Below are 15,609 nucleotides of genomic sequence, written 5' to 3' on the forward strand. Positions count from 1 at the left end.
TGCGCTGGCCTGGGGCGGAGGGGAGCTCTGTGAGCTCCCGGGAGCGGGGTCTCGACGGCAGGGTTCTCCCTGGCTGGGGCAGGGGGCGGGCAGCGGACCGCGATTGCTGGCCGCTGATGGGCGCTAACCGGATCTGCGGAACCAGAGGGCGCGGTGAGTCACGTGGCATCCTGGGCCTGATTCCTCATCGCGAGATGGGCCTGCAAGCCGCTCACTGAGGCGAGGCTCTGCGGCCCGGGAGCCCTCTTGGCACAGCCTCCGGGGCCTTGGGCATCGAGGAATCACGAAATGACCAGAGACACCAGGGGAGTCTCGGAGGGTCCCTCACTGTGGCGGGTCGGGGTTTGCAGACTCAGAGCTGCAGCGGCCGCAGGTTTCGTGAGAGAGAGGCAGGAGAGCCTCGTGGTCAGAAGCAGGTGTCTGGAGACAGACTCACTGGCTGTGTGACCTTAGGCAAGCTACTCAACCTCCCTGTGCCTCGGGCTTCTTGTCTGTGAAATGCGGATGATGGCAGCAGTCACTTCACAAGCTCGTGGTGAGGGCAGATGCCGTGGCCCGGTGCCTGGCGCTGAGCAAGCCCCGCCAGGGAGCACTCAGGGAAAGGGCAGTGGATGCCCAGGGCCAGTGACCATCACTAAGGCCTCGTGCTGCCAATTTCTCAAGAGAAGCAGGTTTTCATGTGAAACCTCCTGGGTTTTAAAAATACTAGCAACAGGCAGTGGTGGGAAACTGCCAGGGGAGGGGCACACCTCATCAACAAGGGTCCTGCATAATGAACGTTTGTATAACCCTGAATTGTATTCCACATCCTTAAAATAAAACTAATAAAAACAAGAAAGGAAAAAAAAATACTAGCAACTGGCCAGGCGCGGTGGCTCAAGCCTGTAATCCCAGCACTTTGGGAGGCCCAGGCAAGAGGATTGCCTAAGCCCAGAGGTTCGAGACCAGTCTGGGCAACATAGTGGGACCTCGTCTCTACAACAAATCAAAAAATTAGCTGGGCATGGTAGCATGGCCCGTAGTTCCAGCTACTTGGAAGGCTGAGGCGAAAGGATCACCTGAGCTCAGCAGGTCGAGACTGTGGTAGTCACGAGCACGCTACTGCCCTCCAGCCTGGGCAACAGAGTGAGACTCAAAAACAACAAAAAAAGAATACTAGCAACTAACTTAATATTTTAAAATGCACTGGGCTAACAGTTGGCAAATTCTGGTGAGGGCATACCATGAGCCAAGGGTTCCACGGTTAATAAATTTGAGACACATTGAATTGAACGCAGTACAAGTCTCTCCCTAGAGACCTTGTCAGAGCCTTTACAACTCCCAAAGGCCGGTGGATCTCTGAGAGGGGGTCCACAGTTCACTCGGCCACTCTTGAAGCCTTGGCAGGCGTGCCTGGGAGCCAGGCCCCGCTGTGCCCTCCTCAAGGGTCAGCATCTGACTGCAGGGACGCTTCTAGAGGGACACTTCCTTCAACACTCAAGACTTCCGCTCCTGTCCCGGCCCCCCGACCCTCCCTTCCATGAGGGCGCAGCGCCCTCCTGTCCTAGAAAGGATACTGTTTTCCGACAAGGGGATTTTTTCTCCCCGCTCGTCGTAGAGCTCCAGGCCGGTGAGGCCAATGTAGTAGGGGTCACCCCAGCTGGTCAGGAGTTGGAACTGGAAAATAACTGGGACACGCGTTCAGGAAGAGAGGCTGGGCTTCAGAGAACAGAGTACAACCGTGCCGGAGAAAAGAGGGATCTCTCACTCATATTGATCAAAGAGAAAATGCTTCTTCTCTCACTGAGACCAAAGCCTATCAAGACCTACGTGGCATCCAGGGTCCTCTAAACTGTGTGTGTGAAGAACGCAAAACCTTTCTCCCGCCCCAGGAGACAGGGTTCCCAGAGACAGGGCGAGAAGGTGCTCTCCAGGGGGTCGGCAGGACCAGGAAGCATTTGCGACACAAGCTCACCGTGTGGTGTTGAACAGACCACCCGCGGGCCCTGTGCCTCAGTTTCCATGGTTGTAGAATGACGAGAACTGAGTACCTGGCCTCCCCTCTGTCCCTCTCAAGTGTGGGGGGCTCATTAAGAGGGACGGGGTGGGCCTCACAACACCAGGGGCCAGAGCAGAGGCGGGGTGCCCTGCCACTGCTAAGTCCCACACGTGCAACTTCCTCGGCTCTGTCCCCGGCTCACTCCCCGCACTCCCAGGAGAGGCAGGGCAGGAGGCTCCCAGGCCAGGGCATGGCCAGAGGCAGTGCCTCCGGGGAGCCGGCCGGCCAGAGAGCCAGGCCGCCCGGGTTCACCCACTGGGTCCCCCGCTTCCCAGCTGTGGAGTCTTGGCCTCGGTTTTCCCAGCTGTGAAATGGGGGAGCTAGCAGTGTCCACCCGATGGGGCTGGGTAAGGACTCCATTAATGCGGGCAATGCACTGAGAAGGGCCGGGTCTGCTCTCCAGTCCTCCCAGCTGGAGTCCTGGGTGCCGCCTCTTGTGGCCTCAGCCTGCCAGAGGCGGGACAGCAAGGATCCCCCAACCCAGCAGCACCCCGCAGGCCCGAGGACCTGCTGGCGGGAGGGAAGGATACAGCCGCAGGGCATCAGCGGGGCCTCGTAGTCCATGCTCGCACGCTCCGGGCTCTTCCTGTCCAGCCTGAGAACACACAGACGGCACCCTGAGGAGATCCCGTGGCCCGGAGCCCCTGGCCAGGCATCCCCAGGCAGCCGACTGGAGAAATACGGCGGCTTAGCGTGCCCTGGGACGCAGGTGGGAAAAGACTGGCGGGGCCCTGTCACGTGGAGTCCTGTTAGATGACCATCACCACCACAGCTGGTGGCAGGCGCCCTGGAAGGCGGATCTTTTCACTTCCCTGGGCTGTGAATGTACACAGAGAATGAAGCCACTTCCTCAAGGCCATGCAGCTGGCAGGTGGCGACACAGGGGTGTGACCCGAGGTTGTCAAGCACCGCTGCCGTTCTCTTGGCCACCCCCATTCTATGCCACCACGGATGAGGACAGTCCACACTGTGCCCAGGACAAGGTGAAGGGGCAGAGGGACTGGAGGGGCAGACTACCTCAGGGGTGGTCTGGGAGGGCTGCACAGAGGAGGCAGCCGTGGGAAGTGTCAGAGCTGAGCCTTCCATGCAGAGGAGCAAATGGTGAGAAAGAGCTGAGCAGTTGGCATTTGCCCCCGAGAGCAGCCAGAGGACTGGGCGGGAAGGAGAGTGGCTGGAAGGTGGAGGGCCCTGCAGCTTCATGACCCAGCAGCCAGGGCCGCCTCTCTCACCTCTCTGTAAAGTGGGCATAATACGCCTTATTTCAAATGGCAGCTGGAAGGAATTCCCCGAATGCAGAACAGTTGGCAGGCCCCGAGGAGAGAGCGGTCTCCTCCGTGGTCCACCCTACCAGGCTCTCTCCCTGGCCACGGTGGGGCCTCCAGCCACAGCCCGTTTCTCCTCCATTTCAAGGGCCAGGCTACAATTACCTGACGGCTCCCAGTGCCCGGCCCGAGGAGCTGTGCCCGCTACAGTGGAGGGAAAGTCATTTTGCTTCGAGATTCTGGCCTCTGGCGTTTGGACCTCGGGGGCTTCAATGGGTAAACTTAACGTGGCATTTACAAATCATTATGAACTTAATGCAGCTGAGACGGGGCCAAGAAATCCCAGTGAATCCATGAAATATGAGGCTCTGTTTTTCTCTGAGGCTTTCTAAATCAGGAACACAGAAACAAGGGAAGGAGAGCCCTTCCCGAAGTGGCCAGTGGGCATTTCTGGAACAGCGGCAGGTGGTTGCCTCTTTTCCCAGCAGGAAGCGCAACGAGGCATTTAAAACCTTAAGCACTCCAGACTGCGAGAAACCCAAACATCCCCGGACGTGAGCAGCTCACTGGCTTCCTGAGAGGCTTGGCTGAGCTTTAGAACACGGCCAAGTTGAAAAGCAGCACGTTTGATCACAGTTTCAAACCCTGCGGTGTGCACACTTCAGAGCGCCCGCCAAGCTGGCGGGCCCGGGCCCAGGGCTGCGCCACCGCCCCGCTCACCTCCTGGCCGGCGCGGGCAGCCGGGCCTGCTGGTGGTCCACAAACAGGATCTCCTGCGCAAAGTCGAAGTGGCAGTTGCCTGGCCCCTTCCGGACGAGGAAGCCCTCTGGGGGGGACAGGCGCAGGCCGTCCAGGGAGACGTGGACGATCTTGGCCTGGGAAACAGAGAGGCAGTGCGCCTGAAGGGAGGAGGGCCGTGCAGCAGAGTGGCGGGCAACGTCACCACGGGGAGCGTAACCTGGCCTGTCTCCCAGGCCGGAGCCACCTGGCCAGGGTCCACTTCCCAGTGTCAGCCCTGCTCCTTGTCAGGTGCTGTGCGGGACTCTGGGCCGACAGCAGAGGACAAGGCAGGCGAGGCCCCTGTGGACACGTTCACACGTTCTCCGGTCCCCGAGGTTCAGGGTGGCATGTGACTTGGCCAGGGCCCCACCCACCTCCCCAACGCAGGGGCCTGAGTCAGTGTGACATGCTGGCCAAGGGCAAGGACTCGTGTGCTCCGAAGTCCACCACCAGGAGCAGTGTATGCTACATAACTTCCTTGTTCCTCAGTTTTCTCATCTGGCAAATGGGGACAGTCATGAGTGAACATAAAGTGGCCAAAACACCCTGCTCGCTCGCCAGCGCCTCCCCGGGACCCTTCCCTAGGACAGGATGGGACTCCTGCTCTTTCCCCTCACTGCACTGGGCCTGTACTTTTGGGCATGTGTGCCTAGCAGTGTCCTCAGTGGTTTCTAAGTCTCTCATGGCGCAGGCCCCGGCTGGACCGTCTCCCTGTCTGCCTCGGGGCCTGGAACACAATAGGTGCTTACTAAGAGCTTGCTGAATTCATGTGGACGTGGGCCAACATGGCCCCTGTTCTAGCCGGAGTTCTCTAGCCAGACAACCAGGGTCCTCCGGTGCATCTCACAGCCCAAATGGTGAACGCAGGTGGCCCAGCCACCAGCCGGGTACAGGCGGGACTGATGACAGAGCTCGGAGCAGTTTCTCCTGATGCCTTACCCTTCTCAGCCAGTGCCTGGCATAGCTGCCAGCCACATGGGGGCTCTCCCTTAGGGAGAGGCAGGGGGTGCTTTTGCAGGAGGAGGAAGGAGGGGCCCGCCCTGGTCTTGTGTGCCCCAGGGCCCTCCATTCCTCCAGCCCCTGCCTGTCACTTGTGGGACACATACACCTGTGACAGGCAGGCTGGCTGGCTTCAGGCACGGCTGTCACCAGAACCCGGTCTTGTCGCTCTACATTTCTCTATCTGCCTTCCTCAGGGCTGATTCCCAACCCAGTCCCAGAGCCGACTAGAACAATCAGCGCGACCCTGGGGTTTGGCTGGCTCTCCTGGAAGTTCTGTCTTCTGCGGAGCTTAAAGTTAGTGGGATGCAAGCCTGGAGCGGCTGCCCCGGACAGGGCCACCCAAAGGTGGATCCAGAAATAGAGTAGAGGCCCGGGAAGCTCCCAGCCATCCTCCAGGGCCAACACCTCCTCCAGGAAGCATCCCTGACCTCCCCAGGCAGAGCTGGTCCCTGTCCGCTGCTCGTTCTCATGGACGTGCCATCCTGCCATCTCCTTTATCTCCCAGGCCCTGGTCACTGGCATCAAGGCCGTTGGGGCCCAAACTGTGAGGCAGAAACTCTCTCCAGCGTTTCCAGCTGGTGAATCTGGGTCACAGAAGCTCAACTGGATAGACTGCAATTTGCCCAAAGGGCCTCAGCATGGGTACACGCAGGGCTCGGCTGCTTCGCGGGGCCACCCGGGCTCGGTGGTCAGCGCCTGCTACTTGCAGAAGGAAACAGCAGCTCGCGCTCCCCCTGGACATGCCTCCTGGCTCCATTTGGAAGGTTCTGGAGGATTTATGCTCCTCTCCGGCAGCCACACCAACCATTCATCAAGGCGCCGCTTCCCTGACAGTGGACGGAGCGCTGCAGTGCCCGGCTTACCCCTCGGTAGGTGTCCTCGGGAGATTTATTGTAGTTCCAGAAGCGAAGGCCTGCTATGCTCTCGGCTCTGTCGAAACGGATCGTGACCACGTGGTCCAGGCCCGGAGAGAAGGGGATCAGCCACATGTGCTCGTCTTCCGTGGTGATGTTGGCACCGTCGATCAACCTGCACCAACAGAGGCAAGGTGCCCAGTGGGCACGGAGGTCACACGGGCTCTACTTCGCGCCTCCCCGGGCGTCCCCCACCCGCCTCAGGCTTCCCAGGGGAGGTGTGGCGATTAGAACAACACCGAGGAGTCATCTCTCATCTGGGAAAGCGGACACAGCTCGTAAAAAGAAAAAACATGTCCTATGCTGTTAAAGATGCCGTGAAGCGACCGCCAGGATTTCAAAAAGAGAAAATGTGGCACTTTTCGGGATCCTTCGAGCCAGGGATCTCATTTCTGGGATTTTTTTCCCCCCTAAGGAGCATTCATTCAACAAGTTGGAAAGGCTGTCTGCACCAAGATATTCATTAGAGTGTTATTTATACTGGCTGAATAAATAAGCTAAAAGTTCTCGGAAGCAGGGAAACGGTTAAGTCCATGTGCACAGGGGCCAGCGTGGCTGTCCTGAGGATGCCATGGCCACAAGGACCAGGCAGGCCACAGGACTGCGGGGACACTGGTTATGATGCTGTGAAATGAGGACAAGGGCCGGAGAGGCTGTGCAGACAGGAAAGGCACATCTGGGAGGCGGATATTTTTCTCGGTTTTCCAGGCTTTCTGTGAACGGCTGTGTGGACGCCCAGCGTACCTGGCAAGGCATGCGGCCCTCCTTCCGGCGCTGGGGAGAAGGTACTAGAGCCGCAGGTGACCGCCAGCCCTTGGCTTGGGACAAGTTCAAGGGGGCCAGTGATCTGGCCAGACCGTGCTCTGTCACCGCATGCCTGGGCACCCCAGGGAAGCCCCTGCGCTCAGGAGGGAGCCCCAGCACCTTACGCTCTTCCCAGCCACAGTTCCCCCAGCCCACTGCACTCCTGTCCTGGTCAGCTTCCAGTTCTCTGCTTGGGCCTCCCGCCTCATCCTCGTCCACTCTGATTGTGTCTGTTTCAAGGACCACGCTGCCTCTGGCTGCCCTGGCCTGCCCAGAGGCCTGGCTGGGAGGGGGCCCACTGTCAGCCCTGAGCAAGCCCCTGCCTCTACCCCACCTTCCCGAGCGCCCACCCACCCCACACCTGGACTCCCGATGCCCTGAGGCTGCCGTACTGAGAGAGACTCGGGCTGTGCCAGGCTTCCTAGAGTTTAAAATAAACTTTGTTTTTCCTTTTGCATTCTCAAGGCTTGGATTTGGAATAAATCTTACAACCTAAGTGTTCATTCCGAGGAGGTAATGTTTCTTTTCCCTCTAAAAGGCTGTTATTAAATTGATGGATGGCGTGTCTCATACTTGCTGGTATCTTAAAACTGACGTAATTCAGCAATTCAGCACTGGAATGTTTGCAGGACTAAGCTGACTGAGGGCCGCCACTAGAGAATCTTATGTTTCCTTCCAGAAGTGATTATCTCTCTGTACTGGAAACGGGGCCGCCTCCAGAACAAAACTGCTGCCTAATCCTCCGGGCAGAGAGAAGTGCCGAGGCTCATGCGGCTGACCAGGCAGGGGTCCCTCTAGACGCCCTCAGGAGTACCTCAATGAATTCCCAGAAACTGTGACAGGCCCAGTGCAATCAGCATCCCTGGTGGCTGGATTATGGTCTCTAAATATCATTTCCCACCAGAAGAAAACCAGGACTTCTGGGAGAAATGGCTGACTCCAGGTCTGGGGCAAGAAACATACGAGACGAGCCCAAAACATGCCCTCGCATTGGAAGGGAAGAGAGACAATGTCTTTAAGAGGCCTCAGGAGCTCCCAGAGGCCGGGGGGGGGAGGAGAAGATATGAGCACCTGTAAGGGTCCCACCAATAAGGAACACTGCAGTGGCTGAAATGCCTCAAGCACAGTGCTGTCTGTTGAAATCCGTGGGTTTATAATAGCACTCAAAAGCAAACAGACACATTCTTTAGAGGATGCAGAGAAACAGTTTGTTCTTTTGAAAACTGAAAAAAGAAGTGGGGACTGGGAAGAGTCAGGCACTTAGATGCCTTTCCTGCTTGAATTGTATCACAGAGTGACCAAATCCTCGGGGAAATTCTCTCTTTAACACAGTGCTTTCAGCATATAAATGAAAAAACAGAATGTCAGGACTATACAATCATTGTTTCATAACTCCTAATGAATTGGTGGACCTAGTCTGAGCTTAACTGGCTGCCAACGACACAAGGAGCTTGAGAACCAGATGCTACACGTGTCCTGATGGCCACACACAAGCGACATCCACACGGCCATCCAGCCCTGACAGCTAAACTTCAGCCTAATCAGGCCTCTAGATCTAATTAATAATGACCAGAAATTCAGGGGACCGAGGACAGGCCACACACTACCAAAGAGATGCAGCCGGTAAAATCCAGACTCCACAAGGCAAAAAACCTGTTTTCTTCAATAGATGACGAACAGGAAAAAGACAGAGGAGCCCAGAGGCCTAAGACACATCAGCCAATCACAGTGCATGGAGCTTATCTGGCTCTCAATTCAAGTGCACAAACTATCAAAGAGGGGCCTGTGAGCCTGCTGGATGTCAGGTCATCTAAGGACTCTAAGGAGTTTAAAGTTCAGGTCATCTAAGGAATCTAAGGAGTTTAAAGTTCTCGTTGTTAGAGGTATATGCCGGCGTATTTAGAGATGAAATGCTATCAGCCTGGGGTTTGCTGCCAAGGCAGGTGGTACGGATGACAAGTGGGGCTGCGTGCCGATCGCTTTTCGGGTGGCTGGGAGCCAGGTCCACGGGCTCCAACCTGACGACTCAGAAGGGCGACCTGCCGGGACACAGCGGCCCACGAGCAGCCCACAGCAGCAGGGGTGAGGGCCATGTCTCAGGGCCACCTTGGAGGAAGTAGGAGGAGGGGCCTCACCGACTCCGGACCACTGGGGCCAAGCCAAGGGCCCAGGGTGTGGCTGCCATGGGACAGCCTCCTCCCAACCCCCCGTCATGGGAATGACACCCCCCTTCTGCTGACAAGGAGACCAAGGCAGGCATAACCAAGACAGCGTAGCTGGGTGGCTGATGATACGGATGTTGGGATCCCACAGGCTTGCATTCAGATCACAAGGGCCAGGTCACCAGTCTAAGAGGCCTTTTGGTCAGTTTTTATTTTTGTGCTTCATTTTATTTTTGAGTCAGGGTCTCACTTTGCCACCCAGGCTGGAGTGCAGTAGCATGACCATGGCTCCCCACAGCCTCGACCTCCTGGGCTCAGGCAATCCTCGTGCCTCAGGCTCCTGAGTAGCTGGGACTGCAGGCATGTGCCACCATGCCCGGCCTTGGCCAGTTTCTACCTTCTGTATCTGTTTCTCCATCAGCGAAACTGGGTGATAACTCTACTTTTCTCACAGGGCTATCTGAGGCTGCAGTGGACAAACATCTGTAACCTGCTTAGCATAGCCTAGTGCCTGGCACTTAATAAGTGCTCAAACAATGCAGTGACATGATCAGCTATTATCAGTTATGTATCATACACACAGTATCGATTACTATCAGCGATATGTCATATCAGTGATAATTTATCATTACTGTTATCAAGAAGAGGTTAAGAAACTTAACAGCTGCCATGGGCAGGGGTGGGATTTGAACTCCCATTCCTCTGACTCCCCAAGACTCCTTTCGCTCACACTCCAGGCAGCACCCAGACCCTACAGCTGTCCAGAGCGAGGCAGCTGAGTGCCAGCCTTTGGGTTACAGGGTCCCGGTGGATCTGTGCGAGGCTTATCCCTGATTGACTTGATCTGACCTTGGTTTATGAAATCTGACAAGTGCAGGGGAGAGTGCAGCCGCAGCCGCCCACGGAGACTTCCTCAGCCATCACCTCCAGCCTCTAGCCTCGGGAGGGGAGAGGGAGCCTGCAACCCCGGGAGGCCGGTACACTCATGTGTCATTGCAGAGCAGCCCTGAGTGCGAGGCACCGTGCTAGACACGGTGCGGTGGACACAAGCCTCAGCTGTGTCTGGAAGCATGAGACTGCCTTTGACCGCTGCCTGCTGCTTTCAGCAGTGTGGCCCTGAGAGGACCCCTCCCCCTCCTGAGCCTGGGTTTCCCTTGATCACATGATCAAGGGGGAGGTGACATATGAGATGCTATTTGATGCTTATGTGTGACCTCTAAGATGCAGAACAGGGTCTCCGAAGCCCTGTGGTCATGAAAAGTATGCTGCTGCTGCTTCTTTTATTTATTCAGTTGGAGTCTCACTCTGTGGCCCAGACTGGAGTGCAGTGGCATGATCATGGCTCACCGCAGCCTCAACCTCCTGGACTCAGGCGATCCTTCCATCTCAGCCTCCCAAGTAGCTGAGACTACAGGCACGTGCCACCACGCCCAGCTAATTTTTTATTTTTATTTTTGTAGAGATGAGGTCTCATTATGTTGCCCAGGCTGGTCTCAAACTTTTGGGCCCAAGCAATCTTCCCACCTCACCCTCCAAAGTGCCTGGCCCGTTAAGCCTCTTACAGACACTTACTTGTCCAGAGTCCGGGAGTCGTCGGTGCACTCGGGGAGGTCATTGAGGTCTCTGGGGGAGGCGGCGATCTGGTGCAGGTGGATGGGCAGAGCCTGGCCGTCCTTGCCCACCACCTCCAGGCCGGTGAGTCCCAGGTAGTGCAGGTCCCCCCAGGAGGCAGTGAAATTCAGCTGAAGGTCTGGGATAGGGAAAAAGCGGCCCGTGAGCATGGGAGGCCCTGGAGGCTAAGATGGAGAGGGGAAGAGGAACGAGATCCAGCCTCCACATTCTATTAACCTGAACCTAGACAGAAGTGATTTGAGGCTGGGTCTTCTCTACTGGCTAAAGGGACGAATGTTGAAACCTACATACCTCCACCCATCGGATCACTGGCTGCCCCTGTGGCTTCCCATACTGTCAGCCCAACAAGGCCTTCCCCATCTGACTTCTACCCACATCTCCAGCCTCACGGTGCACCATGTCTCTATTCCTCTCTCCCACCACGGGGCCTTTGCACAGGCTGTTCCTGCCCACTGGAACTACAGGGCCTGGTTAACTTGTGCTCAGCCTTCAGGTCTCAGCCCCCTTTCTCAGGGAAGCCCTCCTGACTTCTTTGACCAGGTTAAACCTCCCTTGGTAGCCCTACCTTGCCTCTTCCAAGCCCTGGTCACTGCAGTAATTGTGTGATCATTTGGCAAGTATTCATCTGCCCGGCCAGATGGGGAACTCCCAGAGGGAGAAACCCCATCCCTTGTGTCCCCAGAGCCTGCCTAGCACACAGTGGGAGCTCAGCACAGATGGAATGATTAAGCAAGTAACTAAACGGAGGCAGCGGCATCAGTCAGCCCTAGCGTGGGAAACTGACAGGTTATGCAAATGGGCTCCTATCATAAGGCTTGGGTAAAGGAAGGAACCTGTGGTGACGCCTCCATCCTTCTGCCTCTGCGCCTACCCGGGCCCCATCACAGACCCCTCAGCAGTGACCTTCTGGGGCCCTGGGGCAAAACAGCCCAGGTGAGTCACATATCTGCCCCGAGGAGTGCGCATACCAGATGCATCTCCTGGCCCGCCCTGCCAGCTAGCGGCTGGAACTTCTCTCTCCTTAATGTCTCCTGGTAGAGCAGGACCAGCCCAATGGACCCTTCTACCTTGGAGGACCTGTCACTCAGCACCCTTCTGGGCTGATGGAACGCCAGCACGGCAAAGCTGGCAGGAACAGGCCTGGGTGTCACCTGTCCCCCCGCCCCCAAGGCAGCTTGACGAGGCACTGGAAGCCCGAGACTGAAAGCTTCGTGGCTAGAAGGGGGCTGAGTCACCTAACCCCCTGGAGTGCGGCGTCCTCTCCTATGCCCCTGTCATTCTCCAACAGACAGACCACCTGTAACCCAGCCTGCAGAGCTTTCCCTTCCCGGGGTCAAGGTAGCGCTGAGCACCTCGGGGCAGAGGAAGAAGACCAGCAGGGTACCAAGCACGTCAGCTCCTCACAGCATCAGCCCTGAGCAAGACAGCTGCGGTTTCCTCCCATCCCCGTGCCCCTGCCCCTCCGCAGTGTGGCTTTGCCACTGATCCCACCCTGAGGAGAGTCTGCTTCTCTAGCCGACTCTGGGCCACGTGACTTGCTTTGAACCATGGGGCAGAGGCAATCGTGATGCGAAAGCGCGTCTGTTGGGGCTGGTCCTCTCTCTACACCTGGGGCTTGAAGCACCATGTGAAGCAGCCCTGCTCACCCAGCCGCCCGTCTCTGTGGCCAACAGTCCCCAGCTGCAGGACCTGCGGGTGAACACGTCCTAGCTCACTCAGCCACTGCTGTCCACCTGCCAGCTGATCAGACACATGAGCAGCCCTGGAGGAGGCAACCAAGCCGGCTCAAGTGAGAAGAACTGCCCAGCCAAGCCACTGAATTATGACCCAGTCATGACTAAACGGTGGCTGTGTTAAAACTAAATTTGGGGTTGGTCTGTCCAGCAGCAAACGCAAACTGATACACTCCTTGCCATCAGGGGTCTATGCTCAAATGCCATTTCCTGTCAGTGGGAGCTAAGCTGTGAATCTGCAAAGGCACACAGACTAGATAATGGACATTGGAGACTCAGAGGGCGGAGGCTGGGAGGGGAGGAGAGATGAAAAATTCCCTATCGGGTACAACATACACTATTCAGGTGACGGGGGCATTAGAATCCCAGATTTCATCACTGATACAGTTCATCCATGCAACCAAAAAACACTTATACCCCCTAAAGCTATTGAAATTTTTAAAAATTAATTAAAAAACCCAAAAAGCAGGCTGGGCATGGTCATTCACACCTGTCATCCCAGCACTTTGGGCATCTAATGGGGGAAGATTGCTTGAGCCAGAAGTTCAAGACCAGCCCAGGCAACACAGTGAGACCTCGTCTCTGCAAAAATATTAGCCAGGCATGGTGGCATGCACCTGTAGCCCCAGCTACTTGGGAGACTGAGGTGGAAGGATCACCTGAGCCCAGGAGGTTGAGGTTGTGGAGAGTGGTGATGACGTCACTGCACTCCAGCCTGGGTGACAGAGACCCCCAACTAAAAAAAAAAAGTCATCTCTTGAGAAGTCTCCCCTAAAAACCTGAACTCAGATAGCCCATTCCCATTGCTCTACACCCTCACCTGCCTGACTTTTTGTTGACAGTGTTTAGTGCTGCCTGACAATATATTCTACATTTATTTGCTTATTTGTTTTAATCAGTCTTCCCCACTAAGACGGAAGCTCCCGGAGGCCAGGCCTCTTGGTTTTGTTTATTGCTGTGTCCCCAGAGCCTGGAACAGTGCTTGACAGATGTTCAATGAAGGTTTTTATAAAAAATATAAATACCTCATTGACGGAAAAGTAGGTACTCAAAGATATCTGCAAATAAAGGAAGCAAAATAAAAGTATTGGGTTCCACCACACTCATAATCAATGGTAAGCGAGTATTTATCGACCATCTACTATGTGCCAGACCCTGTTTTTTGCACTGGAGCTGCCAGGATAAAGAACACAGCAAAACCTCTGAACTCAAGGAGCATACAATCTAGCAAAGGCTGTCCATAAACACATAACAAATACATAGATACTACAGTTCCAGAGTGACAAATACTAGAACAGCAACAAAAAAAATAGCAGCAGGACAGGGCATAACTGAGTAGGCACAGAGGTGGTCAGGGAGGGCCTCCCTGAGAAGGGGGCATCGGCACTGAGACCTCAGTGTTGAGGAGGAGCCAGCCAGGCTTTGCATTTCAGAAAAAACATTCTAGGCTGAGAGGAGAACAAATGTGACCCATAGCTGGAACCAAGTGGCCAAGCAGAAAATAGGACAAGAAAGTTAGGCGGAAATGAGGTCACATCATGAGGCTTGGATTTTCCTTCTTGCAATGGCAGCTGCTGGCAGGTGACCTTTTTAGCAGGGGAGTGGCGTGATCTGATCGCACCTTTTCTAGAAGGCTCCCTCAACAGGACTCTACGGGGAGACCAGGAGGAGGCTGACGCAATCCTGACATCCTGCACGAGGGTGGTGGGGGAGAAGTGACAGACTCAGGGTCTGACAGGTCAGCACTGCCAGGATTCTCAGTGGCCTGGGTACAGAAGGGAGGGACACAGAAGTGTGTGGCCGGGGTGACGCAGTGGCCGTGGGTGCCCTTCCTGAGATGGGGAAGGCCTCCAGGTGGAGGAGGAAGCGGATTTGGGGGAGTGGGATCCTGGGGGAGAAACGCCACCTCCCTCCGTGACAGCAGAAGAGATGGCAGCCGAGGTGCTCCCGAGCCTGCAGTCTCTTTGTCTGCCTGGCAAGCCGCACCACGACTCCATCTAATTTGGGACCGCTCCGAAAGCGATTACTCCCCTTTTCGAGCGAATACCCAACGTTCCATATTCATTTTCCTCTGGGGTATCAATTAGCATTTATACACATGGAAATTAATTTTGTTATTTCTCTCCCCTGTTTCAGCCCTCTCAGCTCCCCTCTTATTCATCACTGCTGATATTTGCAAAACTTCCAACATTAGTGTCATCTGCAAATTAGCAAGTCATGGATCCCTTTCAAAACATTAATAGGGCTGGCCGGATTTGCCAGCCCCCACGCGTTCCCCAGGGCCACGTTATTAAAGCTTTCTCTGTGTGTACATGCTAGCGGGCAGGCGGAGAGCTTGAAAACCCTGAGGCAGTAGCCAAAGGTTGGAGCGGAGATGCAGAAGTCACAGGCCTCGAAACATGCAGAAGGCGCTCGGTGGAGGGGCTCTTCTGCCTCCCTGCCGAGAGGAGCCGGGCAATGGCACTTTCCTTGCAGCAAAAGGTCTCTGAGCGCCGTTCCAGGGCAAAATTCCCAAAGACATGGAAATAGCTTCTCTGAGAAAGGCCAGGGACAGATCAGCAGGAAAGGCGTTCACAGACAGACCTCTGGGGACACCTACGAATCAAGGGGACAGCGACGCCCCTGCCCGGCCAGCATCCCCACCGGCTTCCTTCTGCTGGTCACAGCACTCCCACCCCTCTGGAGAACCACCCTGGGCTCAGTCCACACAGCCTGCAGTGCGGCTGGCCCCTCACCCAGGCCTGGCCCGTCTGTGGTTCCATCCCTCTCCCCTCTTCCCCCACCCCATGGAGAGTCACAGTGATTGGCTGAAGGATGGGCACGTGACCCCAAACAGACACACCCCCCCCCCCCACTGCCCTTTTCTATAATCTTTAGCATTTGTCCTCAAAACAGCCTAAAATATGGGTATTATAAGTTTTATATCTTGGATGAAATTTAAGAAATATAGTACCCTGATCAACTTCATAAAATTAAACATTTGCAAATTTAAAATTGAAGTCAAAATGTGTCTACCCCAAACCTATGAAGGTATATTGTAGACTATATGTAGTATACATGCATCACACATGCTGGAATAACTTATGAGGTATCCTCTCTATCAGATTAAAAAAATCAAATCAAGACACACACCTAACCTTCCTTCATATTTTCTGCCTTAAGGACAGCAATGCTGAGATGAAATCAGAGTCACATAACTGAATTCCTCCTTCTGGTACTGACCACTGACCCCCAAACAGCAAGTGTGGCTCTGTTCCAGTTTTCTGGTCATGTACCTGATCA

At 55.5% G+C, this 15,609-nt stretch overlaps 1 protein-coding gene across 1 annotated transcript in view; it reads right to left on the reverse strand.

Annotated features, from left to right (window-relative positions):
* Nucleotides 1-158: 158 nt before the first annotated feature.
* Nucleotides 159-15,609, reverse strand: part of KIAA0556 (KIAA0556 ortholog) — a 135,906-nt gene continuing 120,455 nt past the window's right edge. The window contains exons 18-23 of the mRNA XM_008056238.2: nucleotides 10,535-10,712; nucleotides 5,946-6,111; nucleotides 4,021-4,175; nucleotides 2,569-2,633; nucleotides 1,557-1,667; nucleotides 159-265 (exon numbers count right to left, since the gene is read on the reverse strand). Of these exons, the coding sequence (XP_008054429.2) occupies nucleotides 159-265; nucleotides 1,557-1,667; nucleotides 2,569-2,633; nucleotides 4,021-4,175; nucleotides 5,946-6,111; nucleotides 10,535-10,712 (782 nt within the window). The remainder of the gene's footprint in view (nucleotides 266-1,556; nucleotides 1,668-2,568; nucleotides 2,634-4,020; nucleotides 4,176-5,945; nucleotides 6,112-10,534; nucleotides 10,713-15,609) is intronic.

This window comes from Carlito syrichta, unplaced genomic scaffold (assembly GCF_000164805.1).
Source record: "Carlito syrichta isolate Samal-C Ts95f unplaced genomic scaffold, Tarsius_syrichta-2.0.1 Scaffold302297, whole genome shotgun sequence".
Taxonomy (NCBI): Eukaryota; Metazoa; Chordata; class Mammalia; order Primates; family Tarsiidae; genus Carlito; species Carlito syrichta.